The sequence below is a fragment of the Stegastes partitus genome, unplaced genomic scaffold, assembly GCF_000690725.1.
Source record: "Stegastes partitus isolate 25-593 unplaced genomic scaffold, Stegastes_partitus-1.0.2 Scaffold1, whole genome shotgun sequence".
Lineage (NCBI taxonomy): Eukaryota > Metazoa > Chordata > Actinopteri > Pomacentridae > Stegastes > Stegastes partitus.
This window is the reverse complement of record NW_007577732.1, coordinates 1822120-1834593: the sequence shown is the minus strand read 5'-3', so window position 1 is coordinate 1834593 and position 12474 is coordinate 1822120. Positions and strand designations below refer to the sequence as shown.

At 40.3% G+C, this 12474-nt stretch overlaps 2 protein-coding genes across 10 annotated transcripts in view; one reads left to right on the top strand and one right to left on the bottom strand.

The window, feature by feature from the left end:
• The window catches only part of vit (vitrin), a 35064-nt gene extending 31595 nt beyond the window's left edge, over nt 1-3469 (top strand). For all 6 annotated transcript variants that reach the window (XM_008304435.1, XM_008304718.1, XM_008304502.1 and 3 more), the window contains 3 exons: nt 834-1060; nt 1145-1658; nt 1976-3469. In XM_008304435.1, the coding sequence (XP_008302657.1) occupies nt 834-1060; nt 1145-1658; nt 1976-2154 (920 nt within the window). In that variant the 3' untranslated portion in view covers nt 2155-3469. The remainder of the gene's footprint in view (nt 1-833; nt 1061-1144; nt 1659-1975) is intronic.
• Nucleotides 3470-3976: 507 nt separating this feature from the next.
• The window catches only part of LOC103373886 (striatin), a 28733-nt gene continuing 20235 nt past the window's right edge, over nt 3977-12474 (bottom strand). For 2 of the 4 annotated variants that reach the window (XM_008303930.1, XM_008304075.1), the window contains 9 exons: nt 10637-10795; nt 10423-10559; nt 8688-8863; nt 8037-8084; nt 7823-7944; nt 7574-7741; nt 7333-7473; nt 6552-6740; nt 3977-5551 (listed from right to left, as the gene is read on the bottom strand). In XM_008303930.1, the coding sequence (XP_008302152.1) occupies nt 5382-5551; nt 6552-6740; nt 7333-7473; nt 7574-7741; nt 7823-7944; nt 8037-8084; nt 8688-8863; nt 10423-10559; nt 10637-10795 (1310 nt within the window). In that variant the 3' untranslated portion in view covers nt 3977-5381. The remainder of the gene's footprint in view (nt 5552-6551; nt 6741-7332; nt 7474-7573; nt 7742-7822; nt 7945-8036; nt 8085-8687; nt 8864-10422; nt 10560-10636; nt 10796-12474) is intronic. The other 2 variants (XM_008304001.1, XM_008304145.1) reach the window with 1 other exon arrangement.

The window sequence follows — 12474 nt, the reverse complement described above, 5'->3', positions numbered from 1 at the left end:
GAATGCCTACAAACACAAGTGTGAAAGTGAAAGGGGTGCAATTATCGCATGGTTTACTGCCCAGTCACATTTTCACATGCAAGGATAGAATTAAATCTAAATTTGCTGCGAGACACTGTTTGCTAAATTACAGTCCTGCTCCTGTAAGGCATGTTTTTCTTCTGCTCTGACCCAAAAGCATTTGGTTTTACCAGCTCATGGGGGTCAGCTTTCAGAGAGCAAGTGCTGTTTTTCTGCTTTGGTTGGTGCGTCAGCGTGCATCCGCTGCCACATGTGTCTTTATGACTTGCTAAATTTTGCATGCTGATACAAATAGTGTTGTCTGTGTTTGCCCAGAAATGCTCTCTAATCATACGACAGTGTGAGTGGTTGTATAACGTTCCATAGTCTCCTACTGAGGCTTTTCTGCCATTGTTGAGACCACTATCTAGACTGTTACAGACTAAATGATAGGATATCTCTATTTTTGTTATGACAAACAGTTATAGCATACACTTTACACAGAGACATGTTTTTGGGTACAAAATATGCAAGCTACTGTGACTAAAATTACTTCTATACATATTGGTAAGGACAGTCCAAGAAAATATCAGAATGTACATATGAGCACTTTAACAGTATTTTTCAGGCATCTATTTTTTTCATTCTGTATTCTGCAGTTAATGTGTACTTTAATTAATAGTTTTAGTGGCTACTTTGTAAATAACAGATTTTTTTTCCTTCAGCTTGTCTTTTTTCCCAAATGCGTTCCTATATTTCTCCCACAGACTTGTATGTAAAGTGGATGTAGCATCATTTCACTGTCTCCCTGTTGCCCCCTGGTGTCCCGACAGGAAAGGCTCTCTCCTTCATCAACAAGCAGTACTTCAGTGATGCCAATGGAAACCGAGGAGGAGCTCCCAACGTGGCCGTGGTGCTGGTGGACGGCTGGCCCACAGATAAGGTGGAAGAAGCATCTCGACTCGCCCGGGAGTCTGGCATCAACATTTTCTTTGTCACCATCGAGGGCCCCGATGACAGTGAGAAACAAAACCTAGTGGAAATCAACTTTGTTGATAAGGTGAAGTATTTTCAGAGGCATCATTGATGCATAATGACAGACATTAAAACAGCTTAAAACACAGTGTGTCATTTCTTCCCGCAGGCTGTGTGTCGGACAAATGGCTTCTACTCCCTCCCCGTAAACAGCTGGTTTGCCCTGAGGAAGGCCGTGCAGCCACTGGTGAAGCGAGTGTGTGACACGGACCGCCTGGTGTGCAGCAAAACCTGCCTGAACGCCAACGACATCGCCTTCGTCATCGACGGCTCCAGCAGCGTGGGAACCGGCAACTTCCGCACGGTGCTGCAGTTTGTGGCCAACGTTACGCGGGAATTTGAGATCTCTGACACGGACACACGGGTCGGAGCTGTGCAGTACACCTACGAGCAGAGGCTGGAGTTTGCCTTCGGCCAGTACAACAACAAGGGCGAGCTGCTGAATGCCATCAAACGCATCAACTACTGGAGTGGTGGGACGAGCACCGGTGCTGCCATCACCTACGCTGCAGAGCAGCTGTTCAGCAAATCCAAACCTAACAAACGCAAGATTATGATCGTCATTACAGACGGGCGATCTTATGACGACGTCAGGGCGCCTGCACTGGCCGTCCATCGCCAAGGTGAGAGGTCATCCAAATCAGAATCTGAAAGATTAGACTGTCGGCAGATTAGATAAAGTCAAGCATTGATTATGTTCCTCCATCCACAAAACATTTTCAATTAACAGTAAATACATTTTTGAAAAGTGTCTGATAATAACCTAAAAACTTGTATGTAGCGCCTTCCCTCTTAAAAGTTTGGACCCAGTTGAAACACAAAGTTGTTTCCTCTGTTATGTGTCAGTCCACAGTGAGGTGTTGAGCAGTGTGTGTTTGATGTGACAAACACATGTCATGTCGTGTGTGTGTGTAATCTGCTGTCCCTTCCCCTCATCCAGGTGTGATCGCCTACTCCATCGGCATCGCCTGGGCCGCCCAGGACGAGCTGGAGTACATCGCCACAGACCCCGACAAGGAGCACTCCTTCTTCGTGGACGAGTTCGACAACCTCTACAAATTTGTGCCCAAGATCATCCACAACATTTGCCAGGAGTTCAACTCCCAGCCCAGAAACTGAGGACGGACGTGTGGAGGGAAGGTGTTAGAAATCTTAATCCTGGGCTGTCTTTACAGAACACTGATTGTAAATTTACTCACTCTGTTGCCCAGATGGCGGTGCTGGATTGGCTGCAGTGCCACATATTTGAAGAGGGAGGGCTTTGGATTTAGGTGAGGATTGTGGATTTGGACAAAACTAATTTTAGAGAATATTCTGCCCCAAGTATACAGATGGTGCTAATGGTAAAAGATTTGCATACAGAGTGACATATCTCATCTATACTGTGGTACCATAAAGAGAACAGCATAGATTTAATATTTCAAATTAATGGTACCATGAAGTCACCCTTTACACATGGTTTAAAAGTTGCATCTTGGGTTTTTATTAGCATGAGTAAATAATTTATTAATGCTTTCCACATTAGTTATAAAAGTAATGAACATCTGAGCTGCCAAGTTGTGAAATGTAATTGCAGAGGTCACATCTGGAGTAAAATGCATTCATTAACAAGTTATCCATGCTGGAGTGAAGATTTGATAAATTGAATTTGCAACCAGAAGCTTGTAAAAGAAAGCGAGACACTGAAGGTGCCAAAGAGATTTTTCAACACAAACGTTGCTTAATTAGTAAAGCATTAGTAAATGATTTATTAACATTAATAAAGCTCTTAAATACATCTTTTAGTACCTTACTAGGAAGTGGTACCCAAATGATGACAGACATAAGGCTACCTTACTGGGATATGGTGCTTGCAGAGAAAATGTAGATTTAAAGCATGCCTAGCACTTCCTCTTGTGGCTTAACATATTAAAAAACACTTAATAATATGGTGCTTTCACACAATTCTCTGTAAAGAGGATATACTTTCTTAGACTTGGTACATTTTGATCTTCCTAATAGGAGAGATTTGATAGTAGGGACATTGTTTAGGTTCCTCTCAAAGACTTTGGTGCTTATATTGCTGTTGATACAACTCCTAAGTGCAACCAAAAAGTGGATGTGAAAAGCAAATCAACAACATGGAACAAGGATGTGGACTTGGGTGAGAGGTGAGCTTGTGTATCCTTGCTTAGAGTGAAGGCAGGTCAAAAGTTTGCTTTTCACTAATGAAAGCAGTTCATCTCTTCATTCTTTGTTTTCTAATAGTGGTTGCTTCTAACATCGCAGACATTTCTCAGTTTTGTTAAAAGAGTATTTATGATTTTATCCCTCTTATGCCCTGTTTGTACATATGCATATTAAAAGCCTTTCGCTAATAATGTTCAGATAATTGATCAATATTTTTTTTTTTGTGCAATTTTTAATAAAATAAAGAAAATGAAGAGAACTTACAGTGGCTGTTGTCGCCTGGATTTTTGTTGATTTGAACACAGCAATTAAAATCACATACCTCAAATGAATACAGTCACATCCTAACTCAAAGACGCAGCATATTTTTAGATTTGTTGTGCTTTCTTCTGAGAATATCATTATCACCAATGTCCATGATGGATAGACTTCTGTAAATCCACTTAGAAATTGTAAGGGGAAAGTCTTTTATTATGTCAGCAGAACTTGCTTGAGATTTATTATATTTTAAAGTTTTTCTTCATCTTCTAAGTTATCCAGTGACATTTGTCTCTGCATCTACTGTACATTGTAAACAGGACCTGCTAACAAGTGATTTGGCTTAACTTTAATGGTGATAATTTGTCAAAATGTAAAAAATAATTGGGGTTTAAGTTGTAGCCTACAGTACAACTCAGTGGATCCATGGCAGTCACCTGAGGTGACTACAGAGATGTTTCTGCAAGTTCTGAACAGCTTTAATGTCTGTAAAATGACCAACATCAGAGCCCAATTAACATTTTACAGCAGGTTTTATTTTGAACATACTTTCATATACAAACCAGTGACTGAGAAAATGGCTCATTTGAAGCTGTACTCTACATGTACAACATCTTGATTGACTTTTTTTTCTCCTCAGTTTACAGTAAACTGGACTTGCAGGACATTTCTCTTCCCTCAGTGTTGGATGGTTAACTCAATGTTTCAAATAGTCCTAAAGTACTGCACTAATTTCCTGCTAAACACTGGACTACTGTAAATATCTGGACATGATACATCACATTGTAGTCAAGCATGTCCACACAACTGGGGAAAACTACATACAGTACAAGCCATTCAATTCAAACAAGAGCAAACTGGCCAAAATCAGTTAGTTATGCCTAAGATTGACAACTAGAACCAAGTTTGAATTGTAATTATATAACCAAGATGGTTTACTTTGGACACATATGTTTGTAATCTTACTTCTGAAGTGTACAATTACTTGAATCTAACAAACAGGCAATATATTTAATGGTCTGTATCACTCTACCAGCTTTGCCTGGAAATGCACAAAACTGATTCCCCAACCAAACTTGTCAAAAAGGAGCACTCAAACTCACGCTGCACAGTAAATTTTAAGACTGAATATATATTTTGTTTATTATAAGCATTTGTAATTTTACATCCAATGTTAAAATCGACAACATTGTGACAACCAGCTCCAATTCTCCACCATCCCCTCCCTCCCAGTTCCCCAAAACAAGCTTGTTAAAATAACATTTTTCAAGACCTTTTTAAAGCAAAGGCACATTTGTCAATACGTGTTTTAAAAAAGAAAAATAAAGGCAGGCCAGCGAGCAGAGTCAGTCTGGGAAGCAGAGAAGAGGAAGTGAGAGGCTTCCACGACAGCTCCAGCGAGCCTTCAGTACCCCACGTTTCTAGAACAAACACAACACAAAACCTGACTTGGAGTAAAGGGCCTCGACCTGGTTTGTCTGAGAGGGAAGGTCTAGGGCCTGAGGGATCTGGGGTGAGCGTGAAGCCACGGGGGCAGAAGAAGAAGGAGCTTAAAACCTCATTTCTCCACTCCACACTCTAACACTTGTCCTGAGCCTCCTAGCTACGGAGGTTAAGTTTTAGTCTGTCTGCAGGGGCGCTGTGGTCGGTCACACCCAGGCCTGCCTGGATGGTAGAAGGGGGACCAGAGAGCAGTTCTCGTCCTGACTGGCCTCCCTGCCGACCCTTTCTATGGACAGTCACAGCCCGTTTGAGGCTAGCGGCTACATAGTCTGCCAGTCCGACAGGAGACCAGTGGGCTGTGTGAGGTGGGACTGGACCCCTGCCTGAAGGTCCTTCCCCTGCTGTGTCTCTATTGGTCCCTGATCATGGGAGGCTGAGTCATAGAGCGGGGCTGTGGGGAGAAACGCAGCTCCGCGTCATACAAACACCTTGGCGAGAGCATCTGCCCCGGCGCTGGCGATGTAGCATTTAGACGGATGAAATGCCACATCATGGATTGATTCCTCGAACTTCTTTCTGTGAGCTGTGAATTCCTGGATGCAGGTTTTACTCTCGAGGTTCCATAGACGGATGGAGCAGTCGTGACCTGTGGAGAAGACAATGAGTTACAAATGATACAGAACTGAACATGCTGCGATCTCTAAAGGAAGTCTAAAAAGCACCTGTGGGTATGAACCACTTCCTTGTAAATCTGGGAAACAACACTCAGCTTTGTGGTACATATGATGACAATATAGTATCTAGGAAAATCTTTTTGAGTTTATGGTGAACCCCTTGAACCCCAAGCAGTTTCTGGGCATTTTTTGCTTCGGTCATGATAAGTTCTGCACCTCAATGGAAACAAGCACGGATGGAAGTAGAGGGAAATTTAGAAATCTGTTCTGTCTTCCATAAATCATGAAAAAAAAAAGTTGCATTTTGTTGAATATTCATTTTACACAAACTGACAAAACCTGGAATGAACATGTCCGACATTTTTCCAAGTCCCCACAGCTGCTACCAATATTGGAAAAACTGATGGTACTACATACTACAGATATTTTACTACTTACATTTTAAATTGGTATCCATACGTATCTCCTAACTGCTCTGTCTAAACACAGATGGCAGTTCAGCCAAAAAGTCCCATCATATTTGTAATGTTTCTGTTGGTTGCCCCTGAGTCCATCATGGCTAATGATTGTGCTGGAAGCACCACTTTTTTTTTTTTATTATTCTTTTCAATAGTCTGGTTAGTCATTGTTTATTATCTGTTTAGTATTGACAAGTTTTTATAAAGAGATATATGGTACATGCAAAAGTACATTTATTATAACCTTAACATGCTATAATTTACATTAACACATAAAAAGCATTAATTTCTACGACCTTCAGATTTGGTTGCAGTCAGACTTCAGTTTAGTTCCCTGACCCATTTAGATGATCTGTGACTGAATTTGTCAACTTATTATATGTACTATGACTATAAAAAAAAATAGTCACTGCCTGATTAAGTCTGAAGAAACCAATCTATCAGTGAACTCATGTATAAAGAAGACAGTTCAGTTAGACATAGCACAAGGACAAACTTGTTCGAAGGCACTTACTGCCTGACATGAGATAAAGTCCATTCGGATCCACAGCTAAACTGGTGACAGCATCCAAGTGGGCCACCATGGAGTGGATCAGTTTCCCGCTGTTGTTGTCAAAGAACTTGATGTGTCTGTCCTCCTGTGCAGTGATGGTGATTGGAAGCGTGGGGTGGCTGAGGACCTTGTTGATCTGACATGGAGTGCCTGATTAAAAAAAGACAAACCCATTAGACTTTACACAGCTGGAGTGAGTTTGTGGAGTAACTGAATTGACAGTCAATCAGAAAGAATTAGGTGGAGATTTTCGTTGGGTCAGAAGCGTGTTAACTTTGGCTTTTACTTTTAGCCCACGCAGTGTGGCAGTACCCCATGATTCGGGTTGTTATTATTATTATTATTATTATTATTATTACTATTATATGTAGCCTCTTACGCCCAATTTCTGACATATTGTATCATTAATCTCAGAGACACGAAGGAGGAAAATTGTGGGTTTTTTTTTTTGCCAAACACTCACTTCCCACCATCCTAAATGTCCTTTCTGAAGCCACCACTAGATGTTAGTAAAGAGCTTTTTTTCCTGACTTCTCCTTTATCCATCGTCATTTCAAGACTGTAATGGAATATACAATAAACCAAAAGTCTTCTGTGGCACTAATGCTGAAGTTGCTTTTTAGTTGCAAACAAACACTGCCATCAAACCCTAAATACTAATATTGGTGACAAAGTGTTTGCTTTCACCTTAATCATGCAGTACTTTAGGTTCAACCCAGTCTAGTGACACATCCCAACCTACCTGGCTCTAAATTGGACTCCAGGCTGAGGACCAGCTGGCTGGTCTCCATGTTGAAGAGGCCAATCTGCCCGTTTGTAAAGGATGTGACCAGATGAGCTGGTTCACTGCACACCAAGTCTACTGAGGAGGGAATTCCCAGCTCTGGTTCAGAGAGAAGCATAGAAAGGTATGTTTTAATAATTCATTTTGGAAATATATTTTTAAAAAAAGTAAAATCACAAAACATAAACCAAAGCAGTACTTTTATTTTCGTTGAACACTGCGAGGGCAGGGGAGGTGGTGTTGGCGTCCCACAGTCTCACAGTTCCATCTGCCGAGCAGGAGAGGAGGCGCTGGTGGGCGCTGCTGTACACCAAACCCCAAACTGAGTCAGTGTGCCCACTGAGCGCTCCACGCAACACTGATGGGTCTGTCATAGAAAACACAAAATCAGCTCCTCTGATTTGATTTGAAAATCCTCAGATTCAAACAAAATACACAATGCTGTTACCGTAGGAGTCGTAGGGGTCGATGTTGGGATTGGGGGTGTTCCAGCACTGAATAGTCCCGTCAACCCCCCCACTGAAACACTGCTCTCCTGTACTGCTCATCACCACACTCAGCACAGCCCCCCTATAGTTTACATAATAATAAGATATAATCATTGATTATCAAATCAACACTAACACAGAAAAACTGTTTTTATTCCTGTGCACCATTTTTACCTGTGGGCCCTGAAAGTGTAGATCGGTTCCACATCTAAAGATGTACTCCTGTCAATAAACAAAGTGTTCATTACTGTAACATACAAAACTAAACAGCAATGTTACCTAAATGTGTGTCAATGATTAGTTTTAAAGGCTTGCATTTTTATTATTGTTGCTAAAATGCACAAAGCTATAAAGGATGTACAATCTGCTGCTAAACCAGGGGTGCATCACTTTTCTGTTTCATTTTCTTATTCAAAGCATCCTTGACTTTAAAATGACTTCAGTCTCTAAAAATAACACATAGCATTACTACAGACTGTGTGTGTGTTGTGACACGACATAATGAATCCTTTGGGGCAGAGTGTCATCAGTTCCTTGTCACATGGGGACTATTTCCTGTCTGTCATGTGACGGTGCAGAAACAAAGACGAGCTATGCTCCTTATGGGGCTGTAATCAACTGAGCTGTTCTCTTTAATGATGCTTACTGTTCCGCTTTGGAAACAAAGAGACTTCATCAGACACACTGAGCCGCCTCTGACAAAACCGATCAGGAAGAACTGTACTGAAAATAAATCTAGCAGTAAATTTAAGATTGTCCATTTTGATTGTAAAAAAATACAACTAAGGAAGTGGTAGAGTTCATGGTGAGTCAAGACAGTCTTACTTTTTGGCAGGAGCTGTCTTTTGCAGGTTCCACATCTTGAGTGTGTGGTCTTCTGAAGCAGTGACCAGGACGGGCTCCACAGGGTGGAAGGCCAGAGCACGAATCCCATCAAAATGACTCCGCAGAGTGAATTTGGGATTCCATGTTTTCCTCATGGCATCCTTATTGTTACCAATCTGAAGAGAGATCATCAGATCTTAACATCCAACCAACAGTGTTCATTAAATGTAATCCTGAACAGAGCTACAGTTTAAAACAGCTTTGATGAATTTTCAGTTGAAATCTGATTTGGATAGCATGTTTAGTAAATTAGTGTTAAATAGCAGAGAAGCAGGACAGTAAAACATAGCAATTCATGGAAATTAAGAAATGAAGCAAAAAGTAAGGTTAAAACACCTAAAAGGTAGTGTAACTTATCTATAAGTTTGCAAACAGTAATGCCTAGCGTTTGTGATTTCTTTAATGCCTTCTCTTCATGAATGCTATTTTTGTATATTTTGCTAAGCATCCCACCAAACTCAGATTGTTTTACTTCAATATAAATTCCGCACCTCAATCTAAACAGCACAACCATGACTAGAAGTAGAGTCAAAAATGTCTTCTATGGGCGCCCAGATAGCTCAACAGGTTGAGTGGGCGACCCATGTACAGAGTCTGTAGTCCCCGACGCAGCAGCCGCGGTTCGATTCCAGCCAGCGGCTCATTTGCTGCATGTCCTTTCCCCACTCTCCTCCCCATGTTTCTCTGTCACTCTTTCACTGTCCTATCCATTAAAGGCAGAAAAGCCCAAAAATTTCTTTAATGGGGAAAAAAAAAAAAAAAAAATCTCTTCTATAAATTATAACAAATGACATAATGCCATAAATCATAAAAAAGAAAAAAAAATGGGAGTTGAACTATTTTGATTTTTTTTTTTTTTTACAAAAACTGAAAAATTAATTGAAAAAAAACTAGAATCAACATTTACAATTTTTTTTAAAGTACCTACATGTCACCAATAATGGAACTCTATCATCTTAGGATATTTTATACTTACATATTTAATAGTTTTCATACTTGTTTCCTATCTGCTTTGTGCAAACACAGAACGCAGTTCTCTTAATATTTTTGTCGTGTGATTGCTGGTTGAAGGTGAGTTACGGCTTCAACTTTGCTGTGAGGAACGCAGAATTTCTATTTATTTTATTTTTTTACAGAATCTGGTTAGTTGAAAGGGCTTATTTCTATTGATTTGACACATACAATAAAGGGATTTTGAAATATCTCAATTTTAAGTTTAGACGGCACATCACTAATCAGAAAGTTGTAAATCCAGTTTTTTGCAATTCTTTTTGCTAATCCAGTTTTTTGATAATTGATGAATTGACTGGCAATTTCTAAAAATACATGTCTTTCAAACCTGCTGGCTGGTCTTGGGGATTAGAGGGTTTTACCACATTTCTTTTACACCCTGTGATCACACAACGAATATACCAAAAAAAAAACAAATAAACAAACTGATATCATCATGACACTTTCAAAGCAGCTTTCCTGACATGTCTGTAAAAAAAAAAAGCTGTTTGATATGCAAACAGCAAGTTTTCAGCATGTGACTTGTGAAATTTGTTGCGGAAAAGGCGAGGAAGGTGGGACGGCTGTTTTTCATGAGGTTTCAATGATAACATGAACAGAAATAGTTTTCCCTAGAGAAATATTCCCATGGCTCTTAAAACGCAATCTGCCTCTTCATGCTCACATCATATGCCAGACTGTCAGCTTCGTTGGCCACAGTGAGTCCAGCCAGCTCCCCGAGGCCCAGCTCGCTCTCCATGGCCTCATCTGTGCCCATAATGAACGACTTCCCTGAGGTGGGCGGGAAGGTCAGCGCTTCAACTGGGGAATGAAAGACACAGTTAGAAAGGAATTAAGGGAATTAAATACACTTTCACAAACAGTTCATCTATTCGTACTTTTTTCTGGAGTACCTTCATCCGTTCGGTTCCCATCGTGCTCGTTGAATCGGGCAACATTGGGCCTGGATTGAGGGGCGGATGGAGGCTGCATGTGGGACAAGTCCTCGGCATCTCTCAGGTTGGCCAGCATGTCCTGCAGTTTGGACCGGTTGGGCCCTGTTTAACAAGTCAGGTCCACAGTTACCATACAGACATACAACAATGGAGAGCGGAGAAAAAGAAAGAGAAAGCAATAACAAAAATAATTTTCAAAAAGGATAAGAAAACTGTGAGTACAGGCTGAGAGAGAGAACAAATGAATATGAAAGGAAAGCAGCACTGAAAGGGAAGAAAACAATTTAAATTATAGAATAAAAAAGAATAGGAAATAAACGGAAGCCACCAGCAGTGTCCTTGTTAAATGAAGAGGTAGAAAGGTGCTGAGGCGCATTTATCTATAAATGTAGGCTGTGTGGAGAGAATAATTTAAGATAGAGATGGAATTTGTGAGGTCTCAGCCAAGCAGAAATATTAGGTGACAGATTATAGATGTTCATTTTTTGACTGTACTCATTTCCTCATTGAATTAAACTTGAACAGCGGTTACAGTAACAGTTTGACATTTGTAGAATGCTCGTCTTGGATGAGAACAGTATGAGGCTACAGCCAATGGCAAATTAACTTAGAAACTAAAAACAGACGGAACAGCGCTGGTTGACTGACAACTACTTAAATCTTGGCTGTGGTTACAGGCCCCTGTCAAAATAGCTTAGCACAAAACTAACAAGAAATTATTGAGAAGACCAGTATAACACACATACAACTTCCAGGTGTGTGCATTAAATATATGATACACTGCATATGTGAAGCTTAAGCCAGCTGTGTTGAGATTATCACAAAGACTTGAAATGGGGAGAAAAAGCTCCTGTGACTCTGTTGAAAGATTAGAAAATCCACCTGAACAGATTTAACAAACCAGATGTGATTAACTAATTAGTCAGCTTTAAAGGTGTGCAGGTAGGTGGATTTTCTCACCTTTGGTCAGAGGAAGGCTAGGGCTTAAAAATGAATAAAACAATTTGAAACAATGCAATTAGCCAATTGCAAATGCTGCAATTTAGGATTTACTATGTGTAGCTGTCAAATAATGAGACCAATACACTTAATTAATACTATTTAATTTGAGCAAGCTGGAACTTACAGGTTTTCTTTATGCGTGCACATTGATCAGTGTATACAACGTAGTCCAAGCTGCAAGCCATGATTTGACTGACATAGGCCCCATCTCATTATTTAATAGCCGCACCGTGTATGTTTTGCAGCATGAGGTTTAAACTGTTGTGTCAATGGTTTTCAAAGTCATGCCGTCTTTCTGATGTGACAGGCTTGCTTTTGATGGTGCCTCGTGTGATAATGCTGCATAACGTTTTAAATAAATGCACTGAATATTGAACTCAAGCTTGACTAAAAAAATTATATCAAAAATCAAATCATAATACTTGCCAGAAAAATCGCAATCGGAACTATTTCCCAAATCATTTAGCGTTAAGAAAGGTTAGCTGTTACACAACTTGTATTCGACAGACGGATATGTGAGTGGTGAGAAACTAAATATGCATAATTCCTCAAATGTCAAACTAGTCCTTTAAAATCCATCCAGATGATCTCCTCCACACACCCACCAAAGTGATAAAGCACCAACACAGCGTGAAAAACAAAAATAGATCTCTGCAAAAAAAAAACAAAAAAACAGAGGAAGCCAAGTGTAAAAAGTGGTGTGCAGTCAAGTGAAGAAGAAAGCGAGATCTCATGATTTAATCACAACAGCAGGAAAGAAGAGCTTGTGTCTAATAAAT